The 17,984-nt window shown below is 27.5% G+C and overlaps 2 protein-coding genes across 4 annotated transcripts; one reads left to right on the forward strand and one right to left on the reverse strand.

Moving 5' to 3' along the window:
• Window positions 1–233: 233 nt before the first annotated feature.
• Window positions 234–4,548, forward strand: LOC119614274 (vacuolar protein sorting-associated protein 37A). The gene is made up of 3 exons (XM_037970413.1): window positions 234–612; window positions 669–861; window positions 3,088–4,548. The coding sequence occupies exons 1-3, from the start codon at window positions 533–535 to the stop codon at window positions 3,907–3,909; spliced, it is 1,095 nt and encodes a 364-aa protein (XP_037826341.1). The 5' UTR covers window positions 234–532; the 3' UTR covers window positions 3,910–4,548.
• A 3,348-nt stretch (window positions 4,549–7,896) lies between these two features.
• LOC119614272 (serine/threonine-protein phosphatase 4 regulatory subunit 2) lies at window positions 7,897–17,713 on the reverse strand. Of its 3 annotated transcripts, none has more exons than XM_037970412.1 (4): window positions 17,458–17,713; window positions 16,176–16,426; window positions 10,262–10,450; window positions 7,897–9,952 (listed from the first exon to the last, which is right to left on the reverse strand). In XM_037970412.1, the coding sequence occupies exons 2-4, from the start codon at window positions 16,390–16,392 to the stop codon at window positions 8,088–8,090; spliced, it is 2,271 nt and encodes a 756-aa protein (XP_037826340.1). In that variant the 5' UTR covers window positions 16,393–16,426; window positions 17,458–17,713; the 3' UTR covers window positions 7,897–8,087. The 3 variants fall into 3 exon arrangements, with proteins under 3 accessions (XP_037826340.1, XP_037826339.1, XP_037826338.1); XM_037970411.1 differs by having other exon boundaries at window positions 7,897–9,955; XM_037970410.1 differs by lacking the exon at window positions 17,458–17,713 and having other exon boundaries at window positions 7,897–9,955; window positions 16,176–17,030.
• Window positions 17,714–17,984: the final 271 nt, after the last annotated feature.

A 17,984-nucleotide genomic window follows, 5' to 3' on the forward strand; every position in this document is an offset into this window, starting at 1 on the left:
AAACTGATGTTTTGGTAAATATTTGTTTGAGTGTTTTATTTTGTTTAAATATTTGCATTTGTTGTGATCTATGATATGAGATAATTTTACAAAACATTTACATCCATAATTTCAGTTTTTAATCACTCAGATTACGTTTTTATTTGAAAGCGTTGGAAATTTTAAAAACAACCGAAAACTTATTTTTCGCCGCCGTCAGAATTGTTAGTGTCTGCCGCAGATGTTATTGTTTGTCGCCGCAGAGTTGGTATATGTTTGTGTGAGTGTTTTATTTTGACAAAACATTTTTATTTGCATTTGTGATCATAAGAAAAAGAAAAACAAAACTTTGTTTTTTTGCAAAGAACATTCTAAAAATTACTTATAAATATAATTATTTTACTAGAAATTTTTAATTTACAATTTCTTTTTTTAAATGTTGTGCAAGTAATTGTTATTTGTTAACTCCTGTTGTACAACAAAAATAGGAAAACAAATTTGTTATTTGAGGGTTTTAAAGAACAAAATTAAAATTTAATAAAATATAGAAAAAATGTTAATGCGAACTCAGCAATTTAACAATTTAGACTATCGTCGTCGCCAAATTGATACTTTAAAAGTATTCAATGACAAGTAAGTTGTAAAAAATTATCAATTTTTATGAAAATTATAAATTTTTCTTTCCCCAGTGTGGTTGAGGTCTGTGATTTGGAAGAATATTGCATACATTTCGAGTCCGGAGGACGCAATTTCATATTATCCGTTTTATTGGGTGTTAACTTTCCCAATGAAAAGCCCAAATTGATGTTATCCCCTTTGGTGCAACATTTATGGGTAAATGCCTCTACCGGTGAGGTGGAATCGGCTCCAGGTTTGTTAAATGTAAGTTTTTCTTTTTCTGTCTGTGCCGAATATCCTTCATAGTTATGTTGTATTTAAGAATGACCTTGTCAAAATATTGAATTTTCCTTTTTTAAGCTTTAACTGGTTTGATTTTTCTTTTGCAATAAAAGTAACTGTCAGTCAGTTTTGTTTTGTTTTCGTCAAGGTTTTATCCTTGGATGCCAGCAAGTTGAAGGCAAACATTGTTATTTTTAAAATTTGTTTACCAATCTTGTGACTTGGATTGAAACCGTAAGCCAGTATGCTAGTAGTAGTGTGTAGAGTGACCTTAAACTTGTTGCTGGTGGGTGAGGTGAAAGTTGTATTGAAAAATATTGTGATTTAATTAAAAATTATATTTATTATTTTTATATTTCTAATGAAAATCAAACATCGATTAACCGAATATTCTATCTAAATGATTATTTATTTTTAATCTTAATAAAAAATTTGGTATTTTTCCAAATTTCTTCTAACAAAAGTTAGTTTAAACCTTAAATATTAATATGTTTTAAAATTTGTGTGAAAATTGGTAATCGGTTTAATGAATAATCGTTATTAGGTTCAAAGAATTATTCGATTAAACCATTATTCGCTACAAATCTTGCGAAAAATAAAATTTTCTTGCCAAAAACTAAAATTTAATTGAAAAAAAAAATCCAAAAAATTTTATAAATAAAAGCGAATTCAAAAACCGGTTATTCGTAAAAACGATTATTCGCCATAAGTTTTCATAACTTTTTGCATTTGATTGTTGTATTCTTGTTTTTATTCCAAAGTTTACTCAAAAATAATAAATTTGTTTAAAATTAAAACGATTACCAAAAACCGGTTACTCGATTAAATGATTATTCGCCAACTTTTGTTCCAAAAACTTCATATTCTTGTTAATAACCAAATTTTACCTTTAATTATAATAAATTTTTGTTCTAATGTAACAAATACCAAAAACCGGTTACTCTATTATACGATTAATCGCTCTTATTTATCTGAAAATTTATCATTATCTTTTACATATTTTTTTCTTAAAATCAAAATTTTTGTTCAAAATAGTAAAATCGAAACGAATATAAAGAAGTGGTTACCCGATTAACGATTATTCGTTTCCATTTATACAAAAATTTATATATATATTTAAATTTTATTTTCAATTTAAATTTTTGGGTAAAATTTGTTAAATTTATTCGTTTTTTTTTGACGAATTTTCAAAAACCGGTTACTCGATTAAATAATTATTCGTTATTATTTTCTTAAAATATTAATATTTTCTTGTTAAGAATCTAAATTTATGTTGAAAATAGTGAAATTAAAACGAATACAAAGAAGTGGTTACCCGATTAAACGATTATTCGTTTCCATTTTTACAAAAATTTATTTATTTAAATTTAATTTTCAATTAAAATTTTTGCTTAAAATTTGTAAAATTTATTCGGTTTTTTTAACGAAAATTCAAAAACCGGTTACTCGATTAAATAATTATTCGTTATTATTTTTCCAATTTTTTATATTAATTTGCTTAAAATCAAAATTTATGTTAAAAATTGTGAAATTAAAACGAATGCAAAGAAGTGGTTACCCGATTAAACGATTATTCGTATCCATTTTTTACAAAAATTTATATAGTTATTTAAATTTAATTTTCAATTTAAATTTTTGCTAAAAATTTTTAAAATTTATTCGGTTTTTTTTAACGAAAATTAAAAAACCGGTTACTCGATTAAATAATTATTCGTTTTTATTTTTCCAATTTTTTATATTAATTTGCTTAAAATCAAAATTTATGTTAAAAATAGTGAAATTAAAACGAATTAATTTTCAATTTAAATTTTTGGTAAAAATTTTTAACATTGAATCGGTTTTTTAACGAATATTCAAAAACCGGTTACTAGATTAAATTTGTATATGTTATTATTTTCCCAATTTTTGATATTAATTTGCTTAAAATCAAAATTCATGTTAAAAATTGTGGAATTCAAAGGAATACCAAAAAGCGGTTACCCGATTAAACGATTATTCGTTTCCATTTTTTTAAAAAAATTTTATTTACATTTAATTTTCAATTTTTTTATTTGCTAAAATTTTTACAATTTAATCGATTTTTTGACGAATATTCAAAAAACCGAATATTCGATTAATCGAATAATCGTTAAAATTTTTTGTTTAACATTTTTGAGAATTTTTTTTCACTTTTTTTTTTGACATTTTTCTTTTTATTTCTCTTTCCAGTATTCTCCTCATTCAGATTTGGGACGAGTTGTACAGGCTGTAATACGAGAGTTTGAACGTTTCCCACCACCTGTTATTAAGGCCAACAGTCCTATAAACATACCCCCGCCTAATAATACCTCCCTAGGGGCTCAGCAAACAATGCTGCCTCAGACACATCATCATTCCCATCATTCACATCATCATCATCCCTATCCCCTACAAGTGGCCAAATCTTTGGATAGCGGCACCAGCAGTGGTGCCTCGAATAGCACCAACAGCAGCAAAGAAACTTCACCACATGATCCCTCCAAATCCACTTCGCCTCGTTTAAATGAAAGCAGTTTTCCAAATCTTTCTACCCTCTCGCTGGATGAACTTAAACAGCTGGACAATGATCCCGAGTTCTTTGATGATTTCATAGAGGAAATGTCTGTGGTGCAGCAGTTAAATGAGGATCTAGATTCCATGATTAATCAAGTAGAATCAATTTCCAAAGAAAATGAAACCAAGGAAACCCATCTCGTGGAATTGAAACGTAAACTAAGTGATGATGTTACAACACTTAAGCATTTAGGCGAAAAATGTGATCAATTGAATAAGAAATATCTTAAGAAATCGGAGGAATATAATCCACAACATATAAGAGAGCTGTTGCAAATAGCTGCCTCCAATGCAGACACAGAATGTGAACGTCATGTGGAGCAATTTCTAAATGGTAAAATTGATGTGCAAACATTTTTGCAAAGTTACACACACTGCAAGAAGCTAAGTTCGGAACGTAAAGCCAAAGAGGAACGTTTGGGCCAACAGTTAACGGCTCTAGAAAGAGCGGGCATTTAATGGAATAGTTGGTGTATTTTGCTCATTAGCTTAAATTATGCGGCAGTAGAAAAACAATAATAAATCTTCAACAGCCTGGTGCTGGGGCTTTATATTTTAGTGTCTTAGTTTTTTTTTTTTTTAGTTATTGTTTTCAATTACAATTTGTTGTTCTTTTTATGTTAATTATATACTTTTATTATCACTCTTTATTATATTCCTTTTTAATTTTTTTTATTAGATTTTAATTTCTTTTCTAAAAGCTTAAGCTTTTTAACCAGTGGTCTTATCTCAGCTAAAAAGTTGGAATTCCATAAATCTATTCAAAAGCTTAATTAAAGAAATATCTCTCCTTGTAACAAAAATAAACCAAAATCACTCTAGTTAAATAGTTCTATTTTTAAAAGATATATATTTTATTATTATTAATTTATTATTGTTTGTTTCATTTCAATTTTTGTTTTAAATTTATTTAATAGCTATTAGTAGTTATAGAAAAACAATCTCCTATTATCAAAGAATTTACAACAAATGTTGGGCATTTCCTATATTAGTCAACATTTGTTGGGTTTTTCTTTGGAAACTTTTAAAAGAATTTCAAAGTAATAAAGTTTATTTCGTTTAAAAAGAACAAAATATTATTATAAGAAAAATGTAAACAAATCCAGTGTTTTATAATGAGGGAATTATGGGAAATTATGGGAAAACGGAACAAGAACTCAACTAAAACTGAACTAGAACTATAGAACAGAACTAGAACTAAACAAAAACTGAACTCGTACTGGAAGTGAATTAGAACTGAACTGAAACTGAAGTAGAATTGAACTAGAACTGAACTAAAACTGAACTAAACTAGAAGGGAACTAGAACCGAAGTGAACTAAAATTAAACCAAAACTGAACTGGACGTTAATTAGAGCTTAACTTGAAGTAAACTAGAACTGAACTAGAACTCAATCAGAACTTAACTAGAACTGAATAAGAACTTGAGCTAGAACTAAACAAGAACTAACTAGAACTGAACTAAAACTGAACAAGAACTGAACTAGAACCGAAGTGAACTAAAATTAAAACAAAACTGAACAAGAACTGGAAGTGAACTAGAACTAAACTGGAACTGAAATAGAATTAAAATAGAACTGAACTAGAACTAAATGGATCTAAATAAATTGAGCTACAACTGAACTAAAACTGAATAAGAACTGAACTTGAACTGAATAAGAACTTGAGCTAGAACTAAACAGGAACTGAACTAGAATTGAACAAGAACTGAACTAGAACATAACTAGAACCACAACTGAACTAGAACCGAAGTGAACTAAAATTAAACCAAAACTGAACTAGAACTGGAGGTGAATTAGAACTGAACTGGAACTGAAATAGAATTGAACTAGAAATAAACTAGAACTGAATAAGAACTGAACTAGAACTAAAATAGAACTGAACTAGAACTAAACTAGAACTGAACTAGAACTAAAATAGAACTGAACTAGAACTAAACTAGAACTGAACTAAAACAGAACTGAATTTGAACTGAAAAACCAAAACTGAACAAGAAATGGAAATGAATTAGAACTGAACTGAAATAGAATTAAACTAGAACTAAACTAGAAATGAACTTGAACTAAATAGATCTGAATAAGAACTTGATCTAGAACTGAACTTGACCTGAACTAAACTAGTACTGAACTTGAACTGAACTTAAACTGAACTTGACCTGAACTTGCACTGAACTTGAACTAAACTAGTACTAAACTTGAACTGAACTTGAAATGAACTTGAACTGCACTTGAACTGAACTTTAACTGAACTTGAACTGCACTTGAACTGAACTTGAACTGCACTTGAACTGAACTTTAACTGAACTTGAACTGCACTTGAACTGAACTTAAACTAAACTAGAACGGAACTAGAACTGAATAAAAACTTGAGCTAGAACTAAGCAAGAACTAACTAGAACTGAACTAGAACCACAACTGAACTAGAACCGAAGTGAACTAAAATTAAACCAAAACTGAACTAGAACTGGAAGTGAATTAGAACTGAACTGGAACTGAACTAGAATTGACCTAAAACTGAACTAGAACTGAATTAGAACTGAACTAGAACTGAACTAAAACTGAACTAGAACTGAACTAGAACTAAACTAGAACTGAATTAGAACTGAACTAGAACTAAACTAGAACTGAACTAAACTAGAACTGAATTAGAACTGAACTAGAGCTGAACTTGAAGTAAATTAGAACTGAATTAGAACTGAACTAGAACTAAACTAGAACTGAACTAAACTAGAACTGAATTAGAACTGAACTAGAACTGAACTTGAACTAAACTAAAACTGAACTAGAACTGAATAAGAACTTAAGCTAGAACTAACTAGAACTGAACTAGAACTAAACTAGAACTGAATTAGAACTGAACTAGAACTAAACTAGAACTGAACTAAACTAGAACTGAATTAGAACTGAACTAGAGCTGAACTTGAAGTAAATTAGAACTGAACTAGAACTAAACTAGAACTGAACTAAACTAGAACTGAATTAGAACTGAACTAGAACTGAACTTGAACTAAACTAAAACTGAACTAGAACTGAATAAGAACTTAAGCTAGAACTAACTAGAACTGAACTAGAACAGAACAGAAACTAAACTAAAACTGATCTATAAATGAATAAGAACTGAACTAGTATTGATCTAGAATTAAACTAGACCTAAATTAGAACTTAAATAAGAATCTGATCTGAATTGAATCAAAACTGATCTAATACTGAACAGAACTAAAAAAGAATTAGAACTGAACAAAATCTGAAATAGAATTGAACTACTTAGTCTGAAGTATGAATTAACTAGGAACTGAACTAAAGTTAAAGGTTTTAACGATGTCTTATTCTTTAAAAGACATCCATTACTAATCCTACAATATTTTAATGGCATAATTGTCCATTTCGTATAGACAACACTGAAATGCAGCATATTTGATAACACTATTCTAACGTCAAACAAATAATTAGCGCAGAGATGCCATACAGTTTTGTTTTTATGTTGAAACTTTGGCGCTTTAAAAAAAAAACTCAATTGATAACATTGTTGCAACGTCAAAGCATATAGTTGACAGAGTTGCCACTATGTGTTTTTCTGTTGCTCTTACGAAGGACCATTTTTTTTGTATTTAATTTGTAAATTAAAACAACTTTGTGATTATTTTTCTTTTGTTTTTTTTTTTAATACGTATATCAATTACATGTATTTTTGTTTTGTTTTATATCAATTTTTATTGAATATAGTTTTTGTTTTTAATGTTTAATGAAGTTTTTTTTGTTTGTTTTTATATAAATAAAAAAAAATAATTTTTATGATTTTATAAAATTTAATTAAAAAGAAACACAAAATTTAAGTTTAAAAAAACATATTTAAAATAAAAATGCCATAAAATTTAAAGCAAAATAAACACAAAAGCAGGCGAAACAAATGAAAACATGTGGTTTAAAAAGGGATGATTTAAAAAAGTAATACTTAAAGTAGGTTACGGCTGAAAAATATGTTTTATAAAAGGTTTTTTTTTTTTTCAATTAGCAAAAATCTCTACAAATATTTAATTATTATTTTATTTTTTTAATTTTAATTGTAAAAAAAATTGTTCCCTTTAGGAGTAAATTATGGAAAATTAAAAAAGTTTACGTTTTTGACTACCAAAAAATATCACTCTTTTTTTTTAAAGAAATTATTTAAAATTAAAACAAAATTTCACAAATGGAAGTTATTTTTTTAATTATTTTTTCTTCTTCTATTTTCATGTATTTTGCCATAAAATATCGTCATTTTTATTTTGTTTAAATTTATTTTGTTTTCTTTTTTTTTTTGTCGTTTCTAAGTATTTAAAGGGGGGGTTTGTTTGTTTTGTTTAAATTATAAATATAAATATTGAAATGTTTAGAGTTTTTTTTTTGTTTTGTTTTAATTTTTAATATAAATTTAAGTTTGGGCATTAATTTCTATGCCTAAAAATTACTATTTTTTAGATTTTGTGTTGTTGTTGTTTTTTTTATAATTTTAATGTTTTTTTTTAAGGATTTTTTTATAATCATTCTTTTTGAATCGTGTTATATAGAAAACGCTTAAAGCGTTTTCCTTAGTTTTGCTTAAATGTTAAGAGAGTTTTTCTTGTTTAAATGAAATAATATTGAAAAATATTGTTGAAATTTACTGATCCATGGCTTCTTGACTGGTATCATCGACTTCCATGCCAGAAGGTTCTTCTTCGGGTTTGGGATTAGTGCTGGTATTGGTGGCTGTAGTTGTATCATCAGTGGCCATGGCAGTAGCATTAGAGTTGTTAACATTTGCTTCCTTAGCATCTGTGGGGGCTGGTGGTGGTGGTTCAGCCATTACTACTTCCTCCACTAAAGGCGCAGTAGTTGCTTCTTCTATGGCTACATCTTCCACCATGGGCTGATCATTGAGTGCGAGTGCAGGAGGCGTGGCAGAGTGGGTGTTAGCTGCTTCAGTTTCTACTTTATCTGTTGTTTCTTCAGTTTTAGCTTCCTTTAACGGTGTTTCTTCAGCAGCAGCATCAGTTTCTTTTGTTTTTACTTCTGTGGCAGCAGTTATTTCTTTTTCCGATTCTTTTTGATCTAACTTTTCTTCTTCTTTTTCTTTTACCTTATCCTCTGGTTTCTTTTCTGTTGTGTTTTCTTTTTCTTCTTGTTTTTCTTTAACTTGTTCAGTTTTTGTTTGTTCTTTTAAAGATTCTTCTTCATCAGTCTTTTTAGTTTCTTCTTCCTTTTTAGTTTCTTCTTCCTTCTTAGTTTCTTCTTCTTTTTTAGTTTCTTCTACTTTTTTAGTTTCTTCTTCCTTTTTAGTTTCTTCTTTTTCTAATGTTTTCTCCTCTTCTTTAGATTTTGTTTCTTCGGGCTTTTCTTTTTCTTTTAATTCTTCTTTTTGTTCTGTTTGTTTTTCCTCCTTCTCCTGTTTCTCTTCTACTTTTTCTTCTTTTGCTGTTTCTTTTACTGTTTCTTGTGGAATGTCTTTTTTCTCTTCTACTTTTTCTTCTTCCTTTTCTTTAGGTTTTTCTTTTATCTCTGCTGTTTTCATTTCATTTTGTTCCTGATTTTCTTTATCACTTTCTTCTTTTGTTTCAGCCTTTTCTTTAGATTTTTCTGTTTCTAGCTTTTCCTCTTTTTCACCCTTTTCCAATTCTTGTTTCTCCACCACTGCCGCTTTACTATCTTCTTCTTTCTTCTCTTCTACTTCTTTTTGTTTTACAATTGGTTCTTCCTTGCTTTTACCATCTACTTCCATTGCTTCTTTTTCTTCTTCTTTAGCAGGAGCTTCTACTTCCTTTTGTTTGGGCTCTTCCTTAGCATTTTCTTCTTGTTTTTCTGCTTCTTTTTGTGGTTTCTCAGTTTCCTTCTCTTCCTCCTTTTTCTTTTCTTCTTTAACTTCCTCCGCTACTTTCTCTACTTCGGCCACCTTTTCTTCCATTTCTACATCTTCTACTTTTTCAGGCTTTTCTAAAGCTTCTTTCTTTTCCTCTGGCTTATTTAATTCCGCTTTGCCAGCCTCTGCCACCTTAACATCTTCTACCTTCTTTTCTTCCACCTTTTCCTCTTCACATTCCATTTTCTTTTCCTCTTCCTTTTCCGATTTTTCTTCCTTTGCTACCAGCTCCTTCTTTTCTTCCTTCTCTACCAACTTCTCTTCACTTTCCTTTTCTTTTTTGCTTTCTACGGCCGCCTCCTGTTCCTCTTCCTTTTGTTTTTCCTCTTCCGGCAAATCTAATTTAGCTTTTTTAGGATTTGGCAAATTATCATCATCATTGGCATGAGTATTTTTAGTGGCGGTCTTTTCTTCCGCTTTATTACTGCTACTCTCCTCTTTAGCTGCTTCCACTTCGGCCTTGCTGGCCGTACCATTGCCATTGGTATTTTCGGCATTATTAAATAAACCATCAGCTTCCATATCAATGTCTACATTGACATCCAATGATAGATCACCATTGACCACAGAATCCAAGGAATCACCATTTTCTGATTCAGTTCTTTTACGTCCTGGCTCCACGGTACTGACTACTGAAAATAAGTTAAGGTGTGAGAAAATGTGGGCGAAAAAAAAATAAACAACACAAAAGCAAAAACAAAAAGAGGTAAATAACACACATTCAATGTGGCAGCCTTGTGTGATAAATGTAAACATTACCAAAACTGCTGCCAGATGTTATGGTTTTAATGCTATATTAGCGTTTTTTGCATTTCAATCGCTATAAGTGTTGTGCCTACTGTTTTGACAAATTTCTTTGATTTTTTGTTAAATTTTAACATTTTGTTTTACTTTTCAGTTTCTTTATGAAGTTTTCTTCTTCTTTTTTAATAACTTACCAAGAATATTCTTTTCCAAGGCACGCATAAACTTATCAATGCGACTGTATTGTTTGCGTGGATCAATTAAAAGTTCACACAAACGTTGAATGGTAAAGGGAGCAGCATTGAATAGTTCTAAACGTTCCAATAAAGATGATTTCATGCTTTCGTAATTGAAGGGATCAACATTGGGATATTGGGGAATTTCTGAAAAAATATAAGAAACAGATTAGAGGTTGAAGTTATTGAAAAGTTTTTTCATAATAAGAACATTTTTCTATAGAAAAACTGTTATTCGGAAAATACTTCTATAGACAATTGTTATACTCAATATTTTCAACAAGTAAACTGTTATACTGAATAATTTTGTATAGAAAAACTGTTATACGCAAAATTTTTCTATAAAAAAGTTGTTATACTGAACTATTTTGTATAGAAAAACTGTTATACTGAACAATTTTCTATATAAAAACTGTTATACTGAACAATTTTTTATAGAAAAACTGATATACTCAACAATTTCCTATAGAAAAACTGTTATACTCAACAATTTTCTATAGAAAAACTATTATAGTGATAATTTTTCTATAGAAAAACTGTTATAATGAAAATTTTTCTATAAAACACTATTTTACAAACATTTTTCTATAGAAAAACTGTTATACTGAAAAATTTTCTATAGAAAAACTGTTATACTAAACAATTTTCTATAGAAAAATTGTCGTACTAAACATTTTTCCTATAGAAAAACTCTTATACTAAACATTTTTTTATAGAAAAACTGTTATACAGAAAGTTTTCTATAGCGAAACTGTTATACTAAGCAATCATCTATAGAAAAACAGTTTCAATTATCAACAAATTGAAAAATCAGCTTTTTAAACTACAGCTTAATTTTTTTTTGCCAATGGGCAACACTGTAAATAATGCAAGACATTTTGAAGAGAGAAAAAGTTTGCAGAAAACATTTGCTATTAACAGAGTCTAAAAAATGCAAGTTAACATTAACATTGCTGTTAGCAGTCTACATTGTTTTTATGCATTTCGAAAACATTTTAATGTTAAAAACTTTAACATAAAGTGAAATTTCTGCTAATTGCCAATAGCAGCAGAGTTAACTTGACAGAACTAGCAAAGCAGAGAACTGAAATGCAACAAAAGCAGAGCTTTGCAGCTGCATAAATAAAAGCAGAGAAAACAACAGAGAGTGATAAACAAAAACAGCGCAGTTTTAAAACAAAACTTCTGCTTTGAACAAAACTAAACAGCTTTGGTTTTGTTGTTTTTTATTGGCAAATTTTTGTTGCTCCCAAAAACCATTAAATAAAATTAATGAAATTTTATAAATTTTAAACACAGGTTTCATAGAAAAAAACCTAAAAAACAAGAAGATAACAAGGTATTTTAAAGTTATAATTAAGCAAAAAAGAAAGATAAAAAGGAAAACAATTAAAAATATTTGCTCTCTTTTTAACACAAACTCTTTAATTACTCTTTCGTTTTTGCAACATAAATTTTACTTAAACCACGCTCTCAGGTAAATATATACAAAAGTATACATATTTTTAAATGGAAAACAACAGCAACAACAAAAAAAATTAAAACAAACAATTGACTTGAATTAACAATAAAAAGCAATTAAAAAGAAAAAAAAACTAGCCGGCTAAATAAAGTAACTAAGCAAAAACAAATTACAATAGAAAAGAAGTAAACGAACGAAACTGAAATAAATTCAAAGCTTAAAAAGAAAAATGCATAAAAAAATGAATAAACAACAACAAAAACGTAAAAAAAACATTTAAATAAAAAAGGCTGGCAAATATTTAAGTTTAATAAACACACACACACACACATACACCAATAAAAAGCAGCAGCAAATAAAACAACAATAACAATGTCATAAAGTAAAGCTTAAAAGAAAACACATTAAAAAAAATGGTTCTTTTTTTTATTTGGGGAGTTTTTTTTCTGCTTAATGCCTTTTGCTAAATGTTCATGTTGTTGTTGTAGTTGGATTCCTTTATAAGTTTTTTTATTTTGCGTTTAAGCTATTTTTAGAACCAGACTTAAAGTGAATGAATTTTTCATTGTGCTGTGGTGCTGAGTGTGTGAACTGGAGCTGGATGAAGATGGTGGATGATGATCATTAAAAACAAGCAGGGATGGGAATGACAGAATATTAGTAAAAAATAAACTTTTTTGTTCCTTTAAAAAAAAACTGTTATACTGAAAAAATTTCCAAAGAAAAACTATTACACTGAACATGTTTCCATAGAAAAATGTGTTATACTGATCACTTTTCTATAGAAAAACTGTTATACTGAATATTTTTCTATCGAAAAACTGTTAAACTGAACATTTTTCTAGAAGAAAAACTGTTATACTGAACATTTTCCTATAGAAAAACTGTTATATAGAACATTATTCTGTAGAAAAACTGTTATATTATACTTTTTTTCTATAGAAAAACTGTTATACAGAACCTTTTCCAAGGTAACTGTTACACTTAAAATTTTACATAAAAAACCTGTTACCCTGAACAGAAAGAAGTGTTATACTGAATTCTTTCCAAAGTAAAACTGTTATACTGAACATTTTTCTATAGGAAAACTGTTATACTGAACATTTTTCTACCGAAAAACTTTTATACTTAACATTTTCCTATAGAAAAACTGTTATATAGAACATTTTTCTATAGAAAAACTGTTATATTGAACTGTTTTCTGTAGAAAATCTTTTATACTAAACATTTTGCTATAGGTAAATATTTTTCTATAGAAAAACTGTTATACTCAACATTTTTCTATAAGAAAAACTTTTATACTGAAAATTGTTCTACCGAAAAACTGCTATACTTTACATTTGTCTATAGAAAAACTCTTATAAAGAACATTTTCTTATAGAAAAACTGTTATATAAAACATTTTTTTATAAAAAACTGTTATATAGAACATTTTCATATAAAAAAATGTTGCACTGAACATTTTCCCATAGGGAAACTATGAAACTGAAAATTATTCAATGGAAAAACTGTTATAATAAATTTTTTCTTATAGAAAATAATACACTAAACAACTTTATATAGAAAAACTGTTATAATAAATATTTTATTATAAGTTAATGAACATTTTCTTATGGAAAAACTGTTATACTGAAGATTTTTCGATCGAAAAACTGTTCTACTGCACTTTTTCTTACGAAAAAACTGTTATACTAAATATTTTTCTACAGAAAACTGTTATACATATAAGAAAATGCTGAATATTTCTCTATAGAAAAACTCTTATATTGGAGAATTTTCTGTAGATAAACTGTTATACCGATTAAGTTTCTATCGTAAAACTGTTATACTGAAAGTATTTATTAAAAAATTGTGTTTTAAAACAATATTCCCCTCCATATTTTTCCATCCCTGCTAATGACGATACATGTGGAAACGAAGAAATAAAGCATAAAACACAGACACAAAATGTTGTGAAATAAATTTTTTCATTTAGCAAAAAAATTTACCAAGAATAAATTTGATTGTTGTTGTTTTTGTGGCACAACAATAACAAGTCTGTGTTATAATGAATGTGCAAAAGATACTTAAAGTAAAGTTGAAGTTCAAAATTATTTTCTTGTTTTCTGGAAATTTGGGGAATAAAATGTGAGAAAGAGTATAAGTAAAAAACAATATGTAGCAGGTTTTCTTGATTTTTTGCTTAAATAAAATGAAAAACTTTCTTTTCTAATTTTCATTTGTAAAGTTTGTATAAGGGTCAGTTATTTGTTAAAGGAAAAAATTTGAAAAATCACTAAATAGGTCACAGCTTAAGAAAAATTTCACAATTCAAATTCGACTTAGGAGAAACTTTTCTTTAGAAATGTGTTAAATGAATATAAGTTTCTATAGAAATATGCATGGGATTAAACTTTTTTGCAGAAATTTGTCTAAAGATGAAAATTTTCTAAAGGAAAAGTGTTATACTGTACATTTTTATAGAGAAAAAGAAATAATACAGAATATATTTTTTAAAAAAAAACTGTAATACTGAAAAAATTTTGTTTTTCAACAAAAAAAAAAAACTGTTATACTCATGATTTATCTAAAGAAAACCTGTATAATGAACATTTTTCTATACGAATTGTTATGCTCCACTTTTTACTATAGAAAACTATATTATACTATATTTTCTATAGAAAAACTGTTATTACAAATATAATCATACTGATAAACTGTTATACTAAATATAATCTTATAAGAAAATTGTTATAATGAAAATTTTTTTAGAGAAAAATTTTTATTCGGGCAAATTTTGTATAGAAAAACTCTTATATTGTAATGTTTTCTATAGTATAACTGTTTTGCTGCACATTTGTCTATAGGAAACCTATTATTCTGAACAAATTTCTATTAAAAACTGTTATACTGAAAAATTTTCTATAGAAAAATAATTATACTAAGAAATTTTCTACAGAAAACTGTAATATCCGAAGAAAAACTGTTATACAGGAGATTTGTTATATAGAAAATCTGTTATACAGCAAATTTTTATTATAGAACAAATTTTAGACAGAAAAATATTGTGTATAACCATTGTTCTTTGGAAAATAATTCACAATAACATATTTTCTATAGAAAATTATCGAGTATAACAGTTATTTCTTTAGAAAAATCTTTTGTATAACAGCTTCCCATTAGAAAAATTTTTTGTATACCAGATTTTCCATCGAAAAACAGGTTTTTATAGAAAATTTTTCAGTATAACAGTTTTTCTGTAGTAAAATATTAAGTATAACAGGTTTTCTTTAGAAAAGATTTCAATATAAAAGTGTTTATATAGAAAAATTTACAGTATAATAGTTTTTCTATAAAAAAATATACAGTATAATAGTTTTTCTATAGAAAAAATTACAGTATAATAGTTTTTTTTGTAGAAAAATTTACAGTATAACAGTTTTTCATTAAACAATTTTCTGTTTAACAGTTTTTCTTTAGAAAAACCTTTTGTATATGAGTTTTTCTATAGAAAAATCTTTAGTATAGTAGTTTTTCTATAGAAAAATTAGCGGTATAACATTTTTTATTGAAAAATTTTCAGTATAACAGTTTATTTTATAAAAAAAAAAATGTTAAAGAAAGTTTCTCTAAGGAAAAATTTCATATAAATAGTTTTTCTATAGAAAAATTGCCATATATTAGTTTTTTAGATAGAGATCCTTGTTTGTAACACATTTTTTTACACTTTTCCTGGACACTTTTTCATGTTTATTACTTATTTTCTATAAAAAATCTAAAATTAAATAGTTTTTGTTTAATTTTATTAGTTTTATAAGTAAAAAAGTACTTTTTGAATGTTATTTTGTTAATTAACAACCTATACAATTATCCAGCTCTGTTGGCTGTTTAAAGTACATATTCCTTTATTACTGCTGTTATATTACTTTAAGTTAACATAATCCTAGAGTTAACATTGGTTTATTAAATTAACTGTTAAAATTGAAGGAAATTTTAAGTTTAGGTTTTTTTGTTGGTTTTTGAAACTATTTTTTATAAATTTTTTTGTTATAAACTTAAGTGAAATCAACCACTGTTATTACTTTGCTCTTATTTGTGTTTTTGCTTTTATAGAGCGATTTTGTTGTTGTTGTTGTTTTTTGCATTAAAGAGTAGTGAGCAAAAAAAATATACAATTTGCAAGAGAAAAATTAAAGAACAAAGGAATAAAATGGAAAAAATTTTAATAAATGAAAAATTTGCAAAAGAAATATGAAAAATTATAAAAAACTAAAACGCCCTATTTAAAAATAAAAAAAAAATTGCTGAAGAAGAGAAAGTTTTATAACAGGAGTTTAAAAAAAGAAAAAAAAGGCCGGTTTGATTTGGGAACCGGCTTTTTCTTTCAGGCAGTTTAGTTAAAAAAAGGAGAAATTTTTATTGGGTACTTACCATCTATACGAGGAGTGGTATCATGAAAATTTTTTATAACATTTAAAAGTTTCTCTCTAAAAAGATATTTCAAAGAGGCCCATTTAAAAACGGTATCACCAGTCTTGGCCACATAGCCCAAGTATTCATCCAATTCCTTTGGTATTTCTTTTTGCTTGAGACGAGTAAAACGATCCAAAATTTGCATAACTTCTTCGGCATTTTCCATGGTTACCATGTTTTTTTCTTTTCTTGTTGTTAAAAAGGGTTAACTGTAGGGTTTTTTATTAAGAAAAACAGAAATTTTATAGATTTTTAAGGAAAAAATTGAAAATTTTTTCTTTTTTTTAATATTTTAAAGGTTTTTGGTGTAGAGACAATTACGTCGCTGGCTGTCAAAGTTGTTGTTGCTGTTGTCGCTTTTCCTGCAAGTTTGCTTATCGTTGTCGGCGACTTCGTTGGCTTTTGCTGTTTGTAGCTGCACACACACAGTTTTTTACGAAGTTAAAAACTTTACTGTCTTTTTTTTTTCTTTTTACTGACAGACTGGTTGCCGAAGTTTAAAAATTTCTCCTATATACCAGAAAAATGGTTTTTTGCAAAAGATAAGAAATATTTCCGGCAAATAAAATGAGAACAGGACAATGACCGGCTTTTTTTCAACACACACTCACTCACAGCAACTTGCTTTAAAAAAGCGTTTTTTTTGCTTCAATTTCTTTAAGTTTTACTACAGGATCGTTAAATTAACTCTTTTTTTGGTGTTAAATTGCTCTTTTTTTATAGACAAAAAAGAAAACAAGCAAATTATTTCTTTTTTAAAATATCCGAGATGAGATGCAGCTTCAACAACGTTGAACAGGCGACTGAACAAACCTCATAAATTTTACACTCAGCTGTAGAGACGTCAACGCCGGCAGCGCTCTAAAATTTAACATAAACCAAATAACAACCAATAACAGGATTAACAGTTAACACTCTCTGTTAATGAGTAATGTAGGCAGAAAAAAACAGCAGCAGCAGAGCCAACAGCAGAGCAAGCAACTGCCAGAACAGCAACAACGATTGTGCAAAAAAAACTCCACTGTAATTGTTGTCAAGCGCTTCCTTTTTGTACACTTTTCCATAAAATATTATTGCATATTTTATAAAATTATCAAAATTATTACAATTAAACAACTAATTTAATTAAATTCTTTAAATTTTTTCAACCAACTCAGCCACCATTTATTTGCCTCTACACCACCAACAAAACACATGTACAATTTTCTTTTAACTAAACTTTGCTTTAACCCTAACTCACCTTTTAGTTTAATACTTTTTGTTTAGTTTGTTATTAACAAATTTATTTTTCTTCTTTTTTTAAACAAAACTATTTCATTAATTTCTTTTCACAATTAATAGAAAAACTTTTTGCACAATTTTTTTCCAACAGCGTCTTCTTTTCTATACTTTTTCTCTCACTCGCTTACTCTTTGTTGGAAAAAACGAGCAAACAGCTGTGTGTTTGTGTGCTGAAAATTGTCAAAATGGCTAAATGTCAAATAATGTTAATAAAATGGCAGCTGTTATGTTAATTTAGCAGCAGTAGTGTTGGTTAATGACAATAAAAAACAGAGATGTTTAATGGAAGAAAAATTATAATATTTTTAATACGAAAGTAGATTTTTATAGTTAAATAAAAAACAAAAACACATATATAAAGAAAATAGATCAACAAACAGCAATCTCTATAAGGAAAACTTATTCAGCTATAATATTCTATAGAAAGGAGTGTTATAAGAACACCTAACTAAGTATGTAGTAAATGGGGTAAGTAATTAACTAACT

This window comes from Lucilia sericata, unplaced genomic scaffold (genome assembly GCF_015586225.1).
Source record: "Lucilia sericata isolate MDLA Ls3-8-SP2 unplaced genomic scaffold, ASM1558622v1 Contig002745F_arrow, whole genome shotgun sequence".
Taxonomy (NCBI): domain Eukaryota; kingdom Metazoa; phylum Arthropoda; class Insecta; order Diptera; family Calliphoridae; genus Lucilia; species Lucilia sericata.